Source organism: Polypterus senegalus, chromosome 6 (assembly GCF_016835505.1).
Source record: "Polypterus senegalus isolate Bchr_013 chromosome 6, ASM1683550v1, whole genome shotgun sequence".
Taxonomy (NCBI): domain Eukaryota; kingdom Metazoa; phylum Chordata; class Cladistia; order Polypteriformes; family Polypteridae; genus Polypterus; species Polypterus senegalus.
In genome coordinates, this window is record NC_053159.1 from 93,898,199 (window position 1) to 93,919,341 (window position 21,143).

Below are 21,143 nucleotides of genomic sequence, written 5' to 3' on the forward strand. Positions count from 1 at the left end.
GCAAATGCAATGCAAAAATGCTGAATTCCTGCATTTGATATTTTATTTTGGTGTTTTAGACATGTGCTTTTTGACTGGTTAACACAACAGATTGTTGCTATTTCCTTGTTCAATAGTTTGAATAATTTCTATTTACTGTACTTACCTGCTACTTTCAGTCTTAAAAACTGTTGTGCTGTTTTCAGCAGTCACTACAACATATCATTACTTAGGTCTCAATTACACCGGTGGTAAAGAAAACTATCAGGTGGAAGAAATCATCCCTCCCAGGTAAGGTTTGCAGGAGGGCCTCCATAATTGACCGAGAGGTACCAGAGGGCCTAAAAGGCAGCAATGGTAATGTCTTCTAGCAAACCTTTTAATTGAATTAATGAAAGCAGGCAGGACACCACTCAGGCCCTTCTCAGCAAAGGCGAGCAAACTTCAACCCCAATTGATTAAATATTAAACAGGTAGAAGAAGTACTTTGAGGAGTTCCTGAAACTGACTGGTGCATCCTTCTCATAGAAGGCAGTGCTAAAAATATTGAAAAGTATGAAAAGGTATTATGAAAAAGTATTTCCCCCTTTCCTAGCATCTTCTGTTCCTGCATATTTTACACAATGAATGACCTCAGACCTGTAGATAAAATGCAGTATTTGAGAAAGGAAACCTGAGTGAACACCTAGCACAGTTTTTTTTTAAATTGTTACTTTCTTTAATAAAGGAACAAAGTTATCCAACACTCCATTGCCCATGTATGAAAGTAACTGTCCGCTTAGTTTTGACACTTTGTTGCAGCCCCTTTAGCAGTAATAACTGCAAGTAAATGTTTCCTATAATTTAGTATCAGTCTTTCACATCGCCATTAAGGAATTTTAGCTACCTCTTTTGTGCAAAACTACTTTATTTCAGCCCCATTATTAGGTTTAGCTTGCTTCAGGTCATGCCCACAGCTCTTTGACAAGGCTGCTCAAAAACTTTATATTTTTTTTTTTATTCTGAGACATTTAGTTTTTTAATTACTTTGTATCATTGTCCTGCTGCATAACCCAATTACACTTCAACTTCTTAAGAATATTCAGGAAAATGCAAAATTCTTATCTCCTTCAGTAATTTCTTTCAGGTCCTCAGGAAGCAAAACATCTCAGCATCCTCAGTTTCTACTTTCATATTATATTGTAGGAATGATATTCTTACTATTGAATGCTGTTTAGCTTTATGCTTTTATGACACTGAATAAACTGTACTACTACAATCAATGGGAAATTGTATGTACCTATGCACTGAAGCGTAGAGTCCAAGGTCACTTAGTGCCATGGGGATTGCAGCAGGCTAGTCCAGGCCAGTTTTTGATCCCAGTCCATCCATGGCAAAGCGGTCTGTTTTGTCCCCTCTCCTGTTTATAATTTTCAAGGATGGGATTTTAATGACCTGTTAAGGATTGGAAGGTATGGAGATTGGGAATATTGCATGTCTGCTGTCTACATATGATGATGTCCTCTTGGCCTCTTCAGACTATGATGTATAGCATATACTTTAATGGTTTCCTGCAGCTGGGATGAGAATTAGCACCTTCCTGTTCCTCATCTGTAAAAATGTGGCTTGGTTCCTACAGGGAGTGTGGAGAGCAGCTGCCTCACATGGAGGAGTTAAAGCACATCTCCATTATGTTCACTAGTAGTGGGCAGGTGATCAATAAATTAATAAACAAACCAGAGTATTGGGAATGTTTTGGGAGCATTTTACTAAACTGTGAAAAGGAATGGGAGTAAAGGCCATGAAAGAAAAAGCTTATGATTTACCAGTAATGTTACATTTTCCATTCTCATCTCTGCTCACAAGTTCTGAGTTTACCTTGAGAATGAAAACATGAGTACAAATGACTTTCCATGGTAAAGGAAAGATCTCAGAGTAGAACCACTTCTTTTCTGAAACTAGAGGAGCCAGTTAAGGCAGTTGGATTTTAGGATGCTCTTTTGCTCCCTAGGAAGTGTACAAGGCACGGCCTACTTGGAGAAGAACCAGCATGGATTATATCTCATAAGTGGACTGGGGACATATTGAAGTTCACAAAGAAGAGCTGGAAAAAGCAGCAATGAATAGGCAGTTAGTATAGTAGTAAAAAAAAAACAAGATGTGGCTTCTTCAGCTAAACTGGGAAATGCTGAGATTTTTATATAGGTAAATGGGGTGGTGGATTTTCTTTAATACATAATTTAGGATGATCAGCCTTAGATTCGAAAATAGGGGTATATTCTTCTTTTGGCGGAGCTGACATTGGACTGTTATAGTTATTCTTGCTCAAAAAACAAACCTGCGTTGAACATCTTTTTTTATTATATTTTTAGGCTATTGTACTCAATGTACAAAGTTAATTGAAGATTGTCATTGCAAGGCATGAGAAAAGATTTTCTCACTGGACAGCAGAGGCTCATGCCCTTCTGCATGGAGAGACAGTGCTGGTGTGGAGATTGCCAAGGCGGAATTAGATAACATTTGACATTTTGTACTTTTATGGGTTTATGTAGTCATTTCTGCTTACTGCCTTGACATGCAAGTATTTTTTCAAACTTTGTCTGAAGAGAATCTCATAACAGCACCTGAGGAGACTATCAAGATACAAGCATGTGTCTAGTTTATTATTAGAACTTATTTAATAGTACTTGTTTTATTGCCATGTTTTAAGCTGTTATACAAACCAAAAGTAGTAGCACACTAGAAAAAAAGTGTGTATGTGGTACCAAGAGCATCGTAATTTGTTTCAGTCAGCTGTGGTCCACCCCAGAATTCTGACAATGGAGGAGGGTGATATCCTTCATTCATTGGAAAAGCTTAAAAACACTGGGCTTTACAATGAAGTAAAGACAGATGGCATTGTCTATCCTTTTTTATTTCAGTTTTCCAATGTTAAAGACATCTGTTTTTAGAAAACATCTCTGACAAAGGATTAATTGTATATTGTAATTTATATAGTATTTATTTTATAAATTAGAATTGATATATTTAAGTGTTGTTTTTTGATACTTTATTCTATTGACATTCTGTTATGTTTGAATAATAAACTGTTATTCTTTTGCTATTTTAATTACGCAGGTCCAACAGTTTTTTTATTGAAAACAACATACTTGGACGCTTAAGAAAAGTAAAATCAAAGATTTTTATAGAAATATAAAATACTTTCATAGGTTCCTTAGAATAAATGATGGTTTACACAGTAAAAATGGTATATTGTATTTGACCAATACCAAAGTATGTTTTGTTATTAACTGGCAAAACATTTAATTTAAATTAGGCAAATGTATAACTATTGCATCATGTTATTATTGTTAAGTGCATGGGAAAGGTACAATATAAATGAAGTATATTATCATTTGTTAGAATTTTATATTATTATTGGAGACAGTTTCAAAAGATGATTAAAGCTAAACAGGTGCTATGTTTGTATTGTTTAAATGACTATATCTTATTTATATAATTACGATTAAATATCAATCTTCTTCTTTCGGCTGATCCCATTAGGGGTTGCCACAGCAGATCATCTTTTTCCATATCTTTCTGTCCTCTGCATCTTGTTCTGTTACACCTATCACCTGCATGCCCTCTCTCACCATATCCATAAACCTTCTCTTAGGCCTTTCTCTTTTTCTCTTCCCTGGCAGCTCTATCCTTAGCATCCTTCTCCCAATATACTCAACATCTCTCCTCTGCACATGTCCAAACCAGCGCAATCTCACCTTTCTGACTTTGTCTCCCAACCGTTCAGCCTGAGCTGACCCTCTAATGTACTCATTTCTAATCCTATCCATCCTCGTCACACCCAGTGCAAATCTTAGCATCTTTAACTCTGCTACCTCCAACTCTGTGTCCTGCTTTCTGGTCAGCGCCACCATCTCCAACCCATATAACATAGCTGGTCTCACTACTGTCCCGTAGACCTTCCCTTTCATTCTTGCTGATACCCGTCTGTCAATATACTGCAATAAATGGTAAGTATGTCCAGATTGGCCCTGTGATAGATTTATTTTGGTAAATAAAACTATTGATCTGTTTTGTAAATTCAACGATGAAGATGATCACTTTATACAGGGATAAACTAAAAGTAAATTAAATAAATCATAACTCATTGAATAGAACTTACAATTGTGTAGTCAAAAGAGGCATCAATGGCAATGTATAAACAAGCCTGGGACAAAATGGAGAACAACAAAATGTAATCAACATTTCAAGGCTTTAAACTCTGTGAGTCTCAGTCATTAATGTCCTACCATCAGCATAAAAAGCCCCCACAGTCATCCCCATGTGTTTGTACTAGAAATGTCTCTAACAAAAACCAGAGTATATAAATACATGTTTTTTAGGAGTAGGTTAAAATATTTACCTGGCCATTTTGCTGCTTTGGTCTACTTCTCCTATCTCCATATCAAAATACCTTTTCTCTACCCAGTGGCCAGGCTGGACACTCTGAGCTATATTTCTGTCTAGTAGAATTGGCACATACAGTTATGCAGTAGCAACAAAAACTGAAGTTTTAGACGCAATTTATACTCCGCGCAAAGAAATCTGAGTAAGTGCGGGCATTGCACTTATCAAATATAAACCGGCTTATCGACTGGAAGAGCAAAGAACGTGACCCGTTTTTGGAATTCGCATACAGAAAAGCCTACTAGAAATATCACTGATCACTGAACTAAACCAGGGAACATAAGAGTTGTTTTAGTCATTACTGCGAGAGATGTCGAATCGTGCCTGCACAGAGTTCTGTACTGTCCGGTAAGTACGTGACAAAAGTAAGCAAAGGTTAATTACTGCCGTGTACAAATCTACTGTACAACACAAGACTGGCTCGCAGCGCCCACTCTTAGGATGGTAACTTGACGCCTCGGATATTTGGCGTTTAGTAATTATGTGCGTCACATCTCATATTATTTTAAGAATGGATAAGAGGACATATTGCTATTTGGAGTGGGCATTTGGCATACATAGCTAACTGTGCGTCATTCGTAAAGATCATCAGCTACATTAACCACAATGCAATGCAGAAGTCGTATTGTTGAATTTGTCCATTACAGAACCCTTATTCGAAATTGCATGAATAAGCATATTGCGTATATCCGTTGAAGAGAAGAGTCTTCAGGGGCTACGCAGAAGTGATGAAGTTGGGCAACTTTTTGTACTAAAGTGGCTATTATTAGTTATGCTTGCTCAAAAATTGCGACAGTTGCTTAAATTCGATTGCCCAATCTGCGAGTCTGTGGAATTTCTCATAGATGGTGACCTTTTATTTCTGCCGAGAAGGGTCTAACTGCAGCCTGCAATACCTGTGACATAGGTCAGGCAATGTCTACAACGTCAGTCACGAAACACCCTTTGAGTCAAATAATCCTCGCACAACCATAATCTTAACCATAGTGTAACGAGGCTCAAGTTAACCATAGTCTAATGAAATGGTTGTTTGGTGATGTTGGAGCATCACATGACTGCAATTACACTTTGTTGAGAGATGTTTCTGGAAAGACACTGTTTGTGTGTGTGTGTGAGAAAGAACTTCTTCAAAGTTAAGCACAGTTTTGCGATCGCTTTGCCGTTATGTGCGGCATCTCCAATGTTGTGAAGAAAACTGCCCTAAAAAAGTCAAGAAATAACGTGGTGTGCATCGATGTCAGCTGTCATATTTTAGAAGATTTCTCGGATATATTAGAGCTGTTGATGTAAAGCGGTAAAATTCATACAGACCCTTCTCTGGGCATGTCAGAATGTCTGATTGCTGTGCGATAGTTTTTTTCTTCTTCTTCTTCTCATGGCAAAATTTGGCGAAGGAGTTGTTCTGTGTAGAACTATTCGTTCAGGAAGGGAATGTCATTTCCAATATTTCATACTTTTTTTCTGCTTCCAAAATAGTGCAGTTGGGATCAGCATTTCTGACAGGACATTTACAAAACTTTGATTTTATAATCGGATCCTCTGCTCCTTATATTGTGGCTGTAAATCGTTAATCCTTCTCGTTAAATCTGCAATTTTGCATGTTACTTTGAGTGACTTGGTTGCCCCAACAACTGATGTGGATTTCGTCACATTTTTCTTTCTGGAACAGGAATCCCGAAGCAAGTTTATTTTTGACGTCACGGATGACGTAATTCTTGTTTACCCTGATCCAGAAACGCAGGTTTAGCTCAGTCCAAGTTTTTTGGAACGGAATTGGCCGGATTTCCGTGAAACCCGATTGATTTTAACCGGATGTCACACTAATACTGCTTTCTGAAACAGACCGCTGCAATTAACTTCATTAGTGGTGTTATGGAAGCCCAAACATTTCCCTTGGCACGAGTTAAGATAATGTCCGGCTATACTTGCGTTTGCCTAATGTTATGGCTTATCCCAATAACACAAAACTAAAAACTAAGAATACTGCACGTCCTTTCTAAACTTCAATACAAAATAAACGTAAACTCAAATATGTTTGCTTCAAAAACGTCACACGAAAAGCGATGGCAAAGTGATTTAAACTTGTGTAGAACTCCTAGTCAGTAGGAGACGCTGTCCGCTTCTGCACGCCTAGGGTTATGGGCGGGTCTTGTTTCACTGACTTCCGCAGGTCAGCGCTGCTCCTGCCTGCTCTACAAGAACGCTTTCCTCTATAGTGTTCAATGAGGGACTGTGCTGCAGTCCTACCCACGTCACACCTAGTAGTTGAAACAGAAAGTGTAAATCTCGCTCCGTGTTGGCAGTGTTAGGAAATCAGTGGACTGACATGCAGGTAAACATGTATGGTGATTTCAGGCCAAGGGGATGTATTATCTAAGATTTGAGGAGCTTTCCTAAAATTATACAGATATTAGCAGGGGGCACCTTCTCTCCAGGAGAAGACAAAAGAAGGAGAACGTTTGCTATAGTTAAACCGGAATTTTAGTGGACAAAAAGTAAGCACGGTGTAAACTCCTTCAGCTCGCTGACTGCCCTACTTTGCATACAGATCATTTTTTTCCTTTCTGTAAATTAATTTGCTGGCAGCCTTTGTTGTTTCGCGGCATTAATGTTTGTGCGCTTTATTGTTGTCATGCTTAACGCGTGCATCTTGTGAAGATTCTGACAGCCCCACTTTCACCTCTCTTTTGTGTTTTATTGGGGTCACAAGTGGCTGGTTTGATTTTGTCGCAGTGTGCCTGTGTTCTTTTGTGATGTTACCTATGCACCCAAAAACCGTGTTTTGGTTTGTTTTTGTGTGTCAGGCTTCTGAGTGCCCCATCTGTGTGCCGTCAGGGTTTTGCACTGGCAATTCCTTTTGATGATTTTACGTGTCTGCGTTCAGCAGATTCATTCACTCACAGTCTCCCAGTGATGAGTCCCAATATGAATACAACATGCCTGTATCCCAGTGTCCTTTCTCCCCTCCGTTTGAAGTGGTATTCTTAAACATTTCTCTGTTTTTACAGGCAGCAGTCATGAGTAGCTCCAAGGAAGTGGTGCATAACGCAGCAAAGGAGTTCCTTCATTTTGTTAACCGGGGTGTGTCTCCCTACCACGGTATGTGCTTTAATTTCTTGATTCCAGACTGTTGTTTATAGAACACGACGTGTGTCAAATGAAATAACTTTAATGAAGGCGTGATCGTGCAGCTCGAGCCTTGGGGACAAGAACGGTCAATTCCACTTTATAAGTTCTAGTTTATTCTCATACTGTGTATACCGTAGTACCATGGACAGCATACAGCATCTATACTGGAACGGGGGTGTTACAGTATTTTGTAATATTATTAAGATGACTCAGAGTTGATTTCAGACTGTTACAATGCCTTATTGGCATGAAACTCTAAAATCAGATCTACCAAAATTTATGTGACAGGTGTCTGGTCACACTTACAGGTAATCTAACTTAAACACCGTTAACATATCCGACTACGCCACCCAGTTTTATTAAGAGACTGGGAACTCTTGAGATTTACAGAAAATAGCACACAGGGTTCTTTAAATTGGGCGGTGAGTAAACACACAATGAAAGACACAACGGTAATTTCAGGAAAAGCAACAGTAACTTCTATTACACAAGATAGTAACAAGTACATTAAAATGATAAATGAACATAAACAAAATCTAACAATATAACAATATCTAACAAAATTCCTTTTTTAGAAAGGAAGGAAAGCACACAGTCCACACTCTAAAAGTCCATTAAAAACAAGAATTGGAGGATACAACCTTTAGTGGTGCAGAGTCCAGTATGCGCACTGTGTTACCCCAACAACTAATCTTCCAACTGTCCACGGATGCACTTTGTTCACCGGACACTCGTTTCCCAACAGAAGTTTTATCAAAATCTTTGTCGTTCCTTTTTTTCCACTCTGGGCTCCTTGTTTTGGTGTGATGTAGGCACGTCTCATTTCTCGTCTGCCAGCTTTGCTCAGTCCTTTCATGCAGCTTCCCTCTCTCGCTGGACCCACAACTGGTGTCTCCTTGTGGACGTGTCTCTTCCTCCCTGGAAGTAAGTGTTGCTGTCCTTGTGCCTCACGTCGTGCCAGCCACGTACCTTCATGTGCCTGCAGCCCCTGTGCTCTGTCCGAGTACCTTGGCAGCATTCTCAGTGGACTGTCCCTCCCTTTGCCTTCTCCTGCCCAGAAGTTTAAATCTCTTTCAGTCCCTGCCATTATCAGTTCTGGACAATTGGTTTAAACAATGGCTTATCTAAATTTAGTTAAAAAAATGTATTGTTACCAACTATCAATGAGTACACAGCTGATTAGAAACCAATATTCTCAGACATGTTAATTTCCAAGTCAGGTAAATACAAACATTTTCCAAGGAAGGAGTAGTTCTTTTATCCCAATGTTATATTGCTTGTATGTTTAAGCAGATAAAATTTCAAAGCGGTGATTCTTTTGAAGGGGCCTGAGTTGCCTCGAAAGCTTGCATATTGTAATCTTTTTAGTTAGCCAATAAAAGGTGTCATTTTGCTTGGCTTTTCTCTACATTCATAATGGCTAACACGGTACAACACCCTAGTACTACAGGATAACCCAGGAAATTTGCCTTTTAACTTCTTGCCCCACTCCAAACAATGGGTGCCTATTGCCTGTTCATCTGCTGGGTTTTAAATGTAATATTTACATGTTCTTTTTCCTAAGAGAGAAACAGTTTACAAAAAATGTCCCCCTTTGACATCTACCACATCAAAGAATGGATCTGAATAAATGTCTATTAACAAGAAACGGGAACAGTTACAAATTAGTTTTACTCATTCAAGTATGTTGTCTCCAGTCATTCTCTTTCTAGTATTTTCTGAACAAAAGCAAATCAGCATGCGTTATAGAAAAAAAATTGTTCTTCATTATGTTTCAGCATGGATTTGTTTTGTTTTCCTTATTTCTTCAGTATTTACTGTATCTTATACAACATGGCTAACACTGAGTATTGATTGGGTTTGCAGACTTAGTATTGATGCAGAGGCTTTATAAAAATTTTAAGGCTTAACTTTGATAATAATGTAGTGTCATCATTTCATTTCAGATTTAGTATCTTCTGTACAGAGTACAATGACATACCTGTTTGTCCTCAAGACCTACAAGCACTGCACTGTCACTTGTTCACCACTCAAATCTCATACTGTAGGTTTTGTACAATAATAATAACATCACAAAATATAATAGGGAGTGAAGAGCAACACAGGCCAGTTTTCTTTCACTTAAATTATCTCGAAATTAATGCTAAAATTAATTTCATGTGCATTTTTTTTTTAATTTATAAAGGCTTTTTGAGGTGGAAAGAAAGAAACCTTGCTCTGTAAGAATTACATTTTTACGTTGTATGCCTCTTTATGACCTGTCAGTTTCTCAGAATAAGTCCATTTGAACATAACCAGGGAAAGTGTGTTTTTTGGAAATGCAATATTGCTAAAGACAACCTGATGAGACAAAAAGGTGTACTTGTAGAGAAAAGCGGCACACTGATTAGACAGCCTCTCACAGCACATCCCTGCTGCCTGGTGGGAAGTGTAGCCTCCTCCTTGGCATTGATGCAAGGGTGCAGGTGAGACAAGAATTTAGTGAGGGAAAAATTAAGTTAAACATTGTACTTCTTGACTCAATAGAGCAAACTGAACTTGTTCTGAATAGTTTTGCAATTCATTTTTCGAAGCAAAAAAAACAAAATTCAGTTTCACTTGAACATAAATATATATGGATGAAGTGCTCATTTGGTTGACAATACAAGTGTCTGATGAGCAGCCTTCTTGTCTGATACACCAGTTATTATGATGAAAGCCACAGTAGGGAATCTGCAACCTGTCTTGGCGGCATCATGTGTAAACTCCATTAAATTTGTGGATATGTATATGTGTGTGTGTCTATGGTAATCTCTCTGGGATAAGCACTTGCTGCTGCGATCCTGAGCTGGGTAAGCTGGTTAGAAAGGAGGTGGGTGGACATGGTGGCAAATGAAATCTGAGTGCTCCAGCTAGCTGTGTCAAGTGATACGGAGAGCATAGGTACAGACTTGTTTACAGGTAATCTTATCTTCTGTTTGTCACTCTTTGAGTAGATGCTGTGGACTGTGGCCAGCTGAAAGAAGCTTAAAGGGCAGTCTGCTTTCATGGATCACATGGCACACAGTGCTGAACACTCTTTTTGCTGGTATCTTGAGCATCTAATTCTTTGTTCCAGTAAAATGTAATCAGTACAAAAGTTCATGCTCATTTGTTCCTTTAAGCAGCAAAAGATCTGCACCCTATGAAAATACTGTATGGACTGACACCAGGCACGGGGAACCACATCCTTGCATACTGTTGACATAAAAATCTGTAGCTCTTTGAAAATCTTATTAGTACTTTTATCATTCTTGCTTTTACTTATTCTGTTGCAGCAAGTAGCAAAATCAGGCTGAAATAATCAACACTAAATGGGAGACCAGTTTAATGAAGGCTGCACTCATACATGTACCCACGTGTTCTTATGCTGAGTCATTTCAGAGACACTAATCAATCTATCATACACGTGTTTAGGGAAAAACTGAGCAAGGACACCGGGTAAATGTGCAAACTTCACACAGAGAGTGAGCATGCCACAATTCAAAGGTTAACTGAGCTGGGAGGCAACACTTTCTATTAGCCTGTCACTGTGTCACACTGCAGATAAGAAATGTGAAGCAAGAATATCCTGATGAGTTTGTCTGCTTTCTAGTGTAGAACTGCAGGCCCACAAGGTGGGCAGCTCTACAATGGTGACAACTGATTTCTAACCCTTTAGTAAAGTAACTAAGGACAGCATTTTTCTCTTGTTCAGTACTACACTCAAGGCTGACATTTTTCTTACATTGTAGCTCACTTTGTCCTGTCTTGTGCTGTTTCAGTTGTCGAAGAATGCAAAGCCAGATTGTGCTTAGCAGGCTTTAAGGAGCTGAAGGAGTCTGACCACTGGGACATCAAACCAGCAAGCAAGGTACATTCATAGCACATGGCCATTGCTGGCGTGATCTGGTTAAATAGGAGATCACTTGCTGTGATCGATGATCCTTAAATTTAGCTTCGAGTGTTCTGATGTTATGGCAAAGGATCTATGGGGTATCTGTTCTTGCATAATTTTGTGTCATATCAGACATTAATAAGTGTGCCCTGAAGTCCAAATTTATGATCATTTTTGTAATTGTGTGCTTTGCATTTAATAGCTTTCTATGTCATCTTAAGTAGCAACACAAAATGGCCAGATTTCCCAATTGATTTATAGTACAAAAATACTGTCAACCATGAAACCAAGAAGAAAAATGAGAAGATGAAAACTTGTCCATCCATTCAGTTTATTGCTTCTTACTTGATGCTATTGTGGGTTGTTGGAGTATTTTCCTGAAGGAAACAGAAATGTGTAAAAAAAATAAAATAAAAATAATCTATGAAAATGTGGAAAATCCTAAAAGAGTACTGTCTTTGTAAGAAACTATTTGCAAATCCAAACTGGCATTATTTTTTATACTTGAAAATAGTTCCATTCTAAGTTGGTGCTTAGCTCTGTATCCTGCTTTCTTGTCAGTGCCACCATCACCAGTCCATATAACAAGCTGGTCTCACCACTGTCCTGTAGACCTTCCCTTTTACTCTTGCCGATACCCGTCTGTCACAAATTACTCCTGACACTCTTCTCCACCCATTCCACCCTGCCTGCACTCTCTTTTTCACCTTTCTTCCACAGTGCCCATTACTCTGTACTGTTGATCCCAAGTATTTAAACTCCTCCACATTCACCAACTCTACTCCCTGCATCCTCACCATTCCTCTGATCTTCCTCTCATTTACACACATGTATTCTGTCTTGTTCCTACTGACCTTCATTCCTCTCCTCTCTAGAGCATATCTCCACCTTTCCAGGGTCTCCTCAACCTGCTCCCTACTATTGCTACAGATCACAATGTCATTAGCAAACATCATAGTCCACGGGGACTCCTGTCTAATCCTGTCTGTCAACCTGTCCATCACCATTGCAAATAAGAAAGGGCTCAGAGCCAGTCCCTGATGTAATCCCACCTCCATGTTGAATGCATCTGTCACTCCTGCAGACCTTACCACGGTCACTGATTTTTATCTTCTTTTTTTTATAATCTGTCATAAATGTTCTTTATATATTGTAGGAGCCCAGTATTGTGACATACTCTTAATCAGGAAAGTAAGTCCCTAGAGTTTGCAGGTGAAATAGAAAAAAGAAAGACAAGAAAAAGGTTCAAAATAAGGAACACTAGACTTTATACTTGAAGCAATTAACAAGCATATCAACAGAGAATAATGGGAAATTATGCTGCAGCAGGGGAGAACTTAGGACCTTAGCTGTCATTTGAATGTTCGGACTGCTTGAGTTTAATGGGTGCTCTAGATGATGATCACTAAGTGTGACGCTTTAAGGGTTTGAAATAGGAATAAAACGCAAGGGTTTTTATACAGTGTAATCAGTCTTACTAAAATCACCAAGGAAAACTGTTGCACTTGATGTGTTGATGACTTGCATTTGTACATTTTCATATATTCATTCACTTAAATTAATGGTATATTGATAGAGTGAAAGTACATTATACTGTTGTAACAATGGCATTTAATGTAACATTATTCCCTGTTTTCAAGTTTTACTTTAAACTTGTCCTCATTTTCAATGATTGTTGTGCCTCCTCATCCCTTAAGAATTTAAATTTGCAGACTCCTTATGAGTGTTACTCTGCCCTACATGTACTTTATTTCATAGTCACCCTTGAGGATGAATTTGCTTAACTGTTTTACTTTTGGCATTTACTGTATGAAATATTTTACATTTTTTCCCCAAAGTAAAAAAAAAAAAAAAACATAACAACGGTTTTCTGCTGAAGGATTTGGGGAACCAGTAGAATTGTGTTATCTTCTTGATGATGAACTTCTTGCAACCCTGTATTAAATTAAGCAGATCTGAGCATTTTAAGGCTAATTTGGTACCAAACTTGTTGTTAACTACTACTCTCCTTTGCTCTTTCTGTTGTTTTTTCTCTCACTTCAGTACTTTGTGACACGGAACTATTCCACCATTATTGCCTTTGCAGTGGGTGGCAACTACCAGCCCAGTAATGGGTTCAGTATGATTGGTGCTCACACTGACAGCCCCTGTCTTAAGGTAAGTGATAATCCTACATCGAGAAATATTGGCACCACTTTCCAGAGGGCATCTCGATACTTGCATACCCACAATGGGCAATAAAAAACCAACTGCTTGGTTACTGTGGCACTCTTGTCTTTTTAAAGAAGCTTGGCTCTGCTCTATATCAGAATATCTTTCTGCTGTGCAGCGACAGAGGTTAAGTTTTAAATACCATGCTCTGTCATTTCATTTGTTGCTGTCCTACGCTTCTCACATAGGTGAAATTGAGGTCCAAGAAGACCAGACAAGGCTGCCTGCAGGTTGGGGTTGAATGCTATGGAGGTGGTATTTGGAACACTTGGTTTGACCGTGATCTTTCCCTTGCTGGGAGGGTTATTGTCAAGGTAAAATGACCTTTTGTATCCATTAATTTCCTCACTCATTTTCTAACCTACCTATAGCTTTTGGTGGTGAGGGCTCAAAGTGACTGTTACTGTCTCAGTGACAGTAAGTGCAAGGCTAGACTGAATGCTAGATGAAATATTAGTAGGTAACCTCATTTTCAGAGGAATAACTTTTTAACACCCATTATAATGTTGCTCTTTGCAAATGACACCATATATTGTAATTATTAACTGAATTAATCATATCCATTTGCTTGCTTGGCCTTTAGTCAGAATGTCTTTTGTTACATTTTAACCAATGTTTATGGATCTCTGATCCTTAACTTGATATGTTTTTTTAGTATATAAATATGTCTATTTGTGTACTTTCTATTCCTATATTGTGTTTGTACATCTATGTAAGATCTCTGAACTTGCCTGCACTGAGGAAAAAGAATAAACTGATTAGAATTAAGTTGATAAAAGGCACAATGACCAAAGCCATGCTGATGAGACTCCCAATCTGAAGTCTGTTTATAATAAATAAGAAAGAGCAATGTCTTTCAGCCCTGTAGTGAGTTGTATGTGGTTTGGTGACATCTATTGATCCTGTCTAACCTTCAGTCTGTTCTTTGTCAGTGGAATCCTCAAATCCAATCATAAGAAATGTAAGGAATGTTTTAGCAGACTCACAGTTGCTTTTTTGAGAATGAAGGATTAATAATAAAGAACTGGAACAACCCACAGTAGGTTAACTGCTTTTTTTTTTTGCTCTTAACAGACTGGTGATGCTCTCAAGCAGCACTTAGTCCACATTAAAAGGCCAATCCTGCGTATTCCTCACCTTGCCATTCACTTGCAAAGAGACATAAATGACAGTTTTGGCCCTAATAAAGAGAACCACCTGTAAGTATACAATTAAATGAGCTCTTTATCCTATTTTAGCTGATGCTTCTTGAGTTTCACAAACCTGAGCACATTGAACTCTTTGTGAGCTGGTACATTATCTTATTCTACATAATGTGTGTAGAATGCTTCTTAAATGATGGAGATTTGGACAAAAGCTAACTCAACAAAGTTTGGCAGTGCTGATAAGATGCATGTTGAACAGGTAGCACTGGTTAGATAATGTCTTGGCTGCCTGGTTGCTTTAGAATATTTAGAACAGAGATTTTTGAAGGCTAAGCACATTGTTGTCTGTCCATCACAGGATGAGTGCAGAGATTTAACATGATGAGTGAGGATTTTTTGCAGCAGTGCTGGAGCAGAGTGTTAATAAAACTGACTGCTTATGGTTGTCTTCTATATTAACCAAAAATGCACCCATAATGCTGGATTTTGTCTCATTGAAAAAAAATCTGTGGCTAGAATCATATGTGTGTGTGATAAGAGACTTTGGTGGCTGTGACAGTCCTGATACCCCATATGTGTATCAGGACATGGCAGGAATTTAGAGCATTGCCTGGAGTGATGTTCACCTTGAGAATAAGATGTTAAGGAACAAATTCTTTGTCATTTTCATGAAGTGATTAGAACATTTTGTTTAATATTTAGTGTGGTGTAACGTTTTGATGGGTTTCGTTTGTGCATTGACTGTATGCATGTAAAACAAATATTTTATAGTTGAAGAAAATCTGCTTCTGAAAATTAAAAATTTCTGCTCTGCAGGGTTCCTATTTTAGCAACTGCTGTCCAAGAAGAACTCGAAACGGGGACCAGTTCAAGTGGAGATGCTAGCAGTGCTTTAAAAATGGTAAAGTGCTTGGATAGAATTGCAGCTACATAAATTTGTTTGTGCTATAAGTTTTTTTATCTGGCAAAACCTTAATCCACTTGGGCATAGGCCTTACTCTGTGTCTATGAGTTTTAATTTAAGTGATATTGGTATCCAGTGCTGTGCAAGTTCACACCTCACAAGAACTAGCTCAAAGTTAAGTTCACACAGATTAAAATGAATATATTCACGTTCATACCTCACCATTTCAATTTTGAACTAGTTCATGTTCAGTTCATTTTGTAGTTTTTAAGTAATGAAAATAAATTACCTATGAGTTTACTTTTTTAATTTTCCATGCCTTATATTAGGCTATTACATTGTTCTTGAATAAAATACAATAATTATGAAGACTTTTTTATTTAAACACACAGGTCAATTTTAAATGTGCTGTTCTTTGCTTTATAAACAATAGCACAAATTGACTAAAATTTGATGGTGACAGATAATAGGGGTGCTGATAAAACATGCCTAAACACATACTGTACTTGGACCAAGCATCTTATAGATGCTTTTTATTATTAAATGAAAGATAATAATAAATTATAAACTAAAAGAAAAGAAAAAACTTAACTACCCTTATGACCAACCTAAATACACAGTGGTCACTGATGATGGAATGGGGTAGCTAGTTAGCTTCCTCACAGTGCTGTCTCCTCATCTCTCCCTGGTAACTATACCCCTCCTGTACTTGCCTCTCTTAGCTGCACTCTTGTCAGCATGTTTTTCTCTCCAAGCTTACCAGACCTGTGAGAGAGGGGTGGATTTAAAGCCTCAGCTTTAGACAACTTCACTGGCAGCTGCAGCAGTGACCTTGGGGTCATTGTTTACAGCAGTGTTTCCCAGGCTCGGTCCTGGGGACCCCCTGTTGCTGCTGGTTTTTGTTCCAACCAGTTTCTGTTTTTCAATTAGACTCCTGGGCTAATTAAGTGAACTGATATTTCCCAAGTTCTTCTGTGTTTAGGAAACAATATAGAAATTCGAAAACTAAGTTTGCTAAAAAAAAAAAAAATGAAATGTACCAAGCAGTTATATAGGAATAATGTATTTTTTTTCTTTTTAACAGTATTTTCATCTTGATTTTCATTCTACTTTTCTAGGTCTTCTAATTGTTTTATTAACCCATTATTTACTAATTAGTGGGTCTGACTCTAAAGAAGCTGCAGCCTTTGATTATTCAGTGTGTTTTGTCTGGGTGTCTGATCTGCTTGTTTTAAATTGTCATTATTAAGATACAATGAAGGGGGAAAAACTGCACAGAGAAAGGGCAAAGTATAATGAAATCAACAAAAGAGAATTAAGCATTTAAATCTATAGCAAAAGCAGAAATATTTCTAAATGTCTTTTAAATGTAAAAATCATGCTACTACTGCTTTTCTGAATGTTGAATAAAAAAAAAAAAACAGCTACTGTAATTAAATGAGATCAGTGTTATCAGGTGTTGTCACTGATTAGGAATCCTGTTGGAACGAAAACCTGCAGCCACAGGGGGTCCCCCAAGACCGAGTTTGGGAAACACTGGTTTACAGAGTAGAAGCTCCCTCTGGTGGTCTCAGGTATAACTGCATCTTTTAGACTTCTGTAGTATTCAGAGACACTGGCTATTCTTGAAGAAGTCTGCTTTTGCCAGTGACTGAGGAGTCTTTATATAAAGTAAGGGACTCTGCATAGTTCTATAACTGGGAACTTCAGTGGTGTTAGCAGATTTTTTCATGCCATTACTCTTTTGGGATAACTGTCTTTAACATTTTTGTAAGGAGTCACGCCCTCATTTCCCAACTTATTTTAGGCTTTCTCATGATAGTACATCATTTTTTTGCCAGTCAATTGTTTTCCCACCATTATGAGTAGGTACTGCTGCCTCTGGTTAACACATAGCTCAAAGCTTACCTTCCTTTCATAGTGGCTACATGTTCATGTGGGCTATGCTTAGGCTCAACAGTTCTTTTGATTCTTGTTTTTTCTTTTTTCCTCCTCAATTCAGTCTGAAAAACACCATCCTGTTTTGCTCAGCCTCCTTTGCAGTGAGCTTGGAATTGAGGTGGACTCTATATTGGATTTTGAGTTGTGCCTCTGTGACACCCAGCCCGCGGTAAGAGAGCCACTTTGGGGTGGCAGGAAACACTGTATGACTTTAGATTTCTTATTTCAAATCATAATTCACAAGCATTTTTCTTGGAGCCATCTGGAATTATTGGTTTTGTGTGTGTGTGTATGTGTATGTATGTGTGTGTGTGTGTGTGTGTGTGGACCAAGTCCAAAGATAAGCAACATTTCCGTATACAGCCTGTAATGTTAAATACACATTGCCACTCTGTAATTTGAGATAAAGAACTGAGCCTGATCATGGTAAATGTTATAAAATACTAAGCACAAAGATTTACAGGGTCATTATTGTCATATGAACAAAGTATGCAATTCTTGTTTGTATGTGCTCACCAACATGCAACACGTCACATATTTGTACTCCTAAAAGATAAATTTGGCATTTTTTTCAAATAATGACTAGGGGGCTCTGCCCTCTCCTCGCTTCGCTTGCCAACCCCTGTGTGGGCCCTATGCACTAGTCATTTCCCGGATCTGCCAATTGCGATGAATCGTGCTGTGCTTTTGCATAAATACGAATATGAACTCTGTCTTTCATATCTCTGTCTTTCAAAACTATTATCGCTGACAATTCGTGACATGTTGGTTTATTACATATACGAGTGTAATCTTTGTCCATGTTTTTCAGATAAATGACGTGTAAAGTGCGATACTTTTGGATGTGTGGATTTGTATCCATTATTGGCTTTTGATTGTATGTTGCATCTCTTCTTCGTGATCATAAATATAAATCTGACCGAATTGTGGTTTCTTTGAAATTAAACTTGTAGTATCTCTGTCACATCACCTATGTCCATATATTTGATCTCTTTTCGCTGTTCCGTTATTTCACCAAGTAATAATTTCCGTTTGTTTGCGCTAATGTGATCTTTACTATTAGTTTTTTAAAACTTTTGAATTTTAATACTTTCATAATCTCTAACCTGCTCTGCATGTGTATTGCGCCAGTGTTTTTGAACCTCTTTATGATGTTCTACTTTGTCTTCTACTGTTTGTCTTTTCTTCTTCTATGGTTTGTCTTTTATTTCCACCCCCACTTGGACCTGTAAGGTTTTCAATTCATCTCTTGGGACAAAGTCTCGTCTCATAGGACGTGAAGTTATACACAATACAATACAATTTATTTTTGAATAGTCCAAAATCACACAAGAAGTGTCGCAATGGGCATTAACAGGCCCTGCCTCTTGACAGCACCCCAGCCTTGACTATCTAAGAAGACAAGGAAAAACTCCCAAAAACCCTTGTAGGGAAAAAATGGAAGAAACCTTGAGAAAGGCACTTCAAAAAGAGACCCCTTTCCAGGTAGTTTGGGCATGCAGTGGGTGTCAAAAGAAGGGGGTCAATACAATACAATACAATACAATACACAGAACAAATCCTCAATCTATATATATAATTCACTAAGGCAAGACACCCATGGAAAGCACGCTGGAAGGGGCGTGGATTCAGTAAGCCACCAACAAATAAGACACCTATGGCGCACGCAGGAAGGAGCCACGCCCACCTACTCCAAGACCATTGGATACGATGACAACTCGCAGAGCCATGTCCACCAATTCGGACGAGACGACACTGAAAAAACGGTGTCCTTTTATATTCGTCTGTCGTAGAGGCCACATGCACCTCTGAGCCACGTTGACTGTTCATAGAGGCATGTTTCTCACGGAGGTGAATCGCCATATGCAGCGTGTAAAACAGTTTGCGAGGGGTATCCCATGGGATCCTTAAAACAATCCTTTACAACTGAGGTTAAAACAAAATGAAGTAAGCAGTCTTTAAAAACCGAGTTTTCGGTTATGACGCACAACCGCGTGCACCATAGCAAACTGTTTTACACGCTACATACAGCAATTCACATCCGCGACAAAACGTGCATCTTCTTAGATGCTCCTGCAGGAACAAGGAAAGTCTACGTGGTCACAGGTGCATCTGGACTGTGCAAAGATGACAACGACTCAAGTGTTGAGTTGGAGGTGGGCACATGAGCGATGGCGGTCTGCCAGTTTTCAGTCACGGATGATTGTATATTGGTTTGTTCCGTGCATGGTTGCAATGTTGCTTTTCTTGCTGATTTATTACATTACCGATTTTTAAAATGTTAATTTTCTCCCTGTGCTTAAAAATCATTAAAAAACGAGCCTGATTATGCGGCCTATGGTACGCCGCGGGTTGGCTAGTACAGTATAAAAATAAAAAATTTACAAGTACGGAGCAGAATTTTAACAGTATTTCATATCACATAATATGAATTGGAATTTGTTCCAATTATCTCTCTGAAAATGTCTTGTCTCATCTCTCTGAAAAAGGCTCGTCTTGTCCCAAGATTTTTTTTATATAATAGAGAGGTATACATCAATTTGCCTCTGGATACTGTTTTGTTAAGTGAAGCATTTTTTGCCTGTTTACAGTTTAAAAGAATGACTTGGGGAAACGAGAACAAACAGGAAACCATAAATCTTTCAAAATACATTAACAGATACCTTTTTTTTTTTAATGAGTCCTGTTTGTGAAAATCAAAGGAAACTAAGCGGAGTAAATTTTTATCTCAGATTCTTGGTACTACTTTTCCTTCAGGTGAGCATATGTTTCTGTTCGCTTGTCTATATGCAGCCTCTGCTGTAGGTGGAGTAAAGTAAAATATCACAAACTTATACATATATATACTTATGTGAAGCTGTTTAGTGCAAGGTTGCCTTTTCACTTCTTCATAGTCCAGTGTATTGCAGGTATAAAACGACAGCTTCTTCATTAAAAATCTGAGTAACGTCTTATCCTTGGCACTTGAATCATTGTCAAAAGAACAGTGGCAATTAGAAGCATTTACAAAACAAGCACTATGAAACCACGATACTGGGAGGGAGGGTGAAAGGTTGCAATGGAGGTAGTGAAGCAGAGCAGATACATTTTTAAACCGTAAGAACAGTAATAGTATTTTTTGAAAGTGCATAAAATAATGCATTATGAACACAATTTCCCATGGCAAATTAATGTATACCATGATATTGGGGGGAAAAAATCTTCAGCTTGAAAAATACCAAACTTATCCTTTAATAGGACATACATGGTATTTTTTTGCTTGATTTCTTATTTTGAGAGTAATTCATGTGGGTGTTTTTTTTTTTTCAAATGTATTTGATGTTTTGGTATGTAAGGAAAGCTAGCAAAGTTTTTCTGTATTCTTGACAAACTCCAGTCTGCACATGTACAACAATAATAATAAACAATGTTTTAGAGAAGTTGACACATACTAGAACTGCTCGTCAGATTAATGGGCTGTCATGTGTATTTTTAAATTTCTACTCTGTTGTGCTTTAAAGCAGTTTGTTGTGGT

General features: G+C 38.1%; 1 protein-coding gene across 2 annotated transcripts in view; it reads left to right on the forward strand.

Annotated features, from left to right (window-relative positions):
* The first annotated feature begins 6,595 nt into the window (after positions 1-6,595).
* Positions 6,596-21,143, forward strand: part of LOC120531267 (aspartyl aminopeptidase) — a 29,840-nt gene continuing 15,292 nt past the window's right edge. Inside the window, exons 1-8 of one of the 2 annotated variants that reach the window (XM_039756523.1) lie at positions 6,596-6,736; positions 7,413-7,503; positions 11,316-11,404; positions 13,472-13,585; positions 13,828-13,953; positions 14,714-14,838; positions 15,601-15,685; positions 17,691-17,798. In XM_039756523.1, the coding sequence (XP_039612457.1) occupies positions 6,731-6,736; positions 7,413-7,503; positions 11,316-11,404; positions 13,472-13,585; positions 13,828-13,953; positions 14,714-14,838; positions 15,601-15,685; positions 17,691-17,798 (744 nt within the window). In that variant the 5' untranslated portion in view covers positions 6,596-6,730. Of the gene's footprint in view, positions 6,737-6,758; positions 6,900-7,412; positions 7,504-11,315; positions 11,405-13,471; positions 13,586-13,827; positions 13,954-14,713; positions 14,839-15,600; positions 15,686-17,690; positions 17,799-21,143 lie in introns of those variants that run through there. The other variant, XM_039756524.1, reaches the window with a different exon arrangement.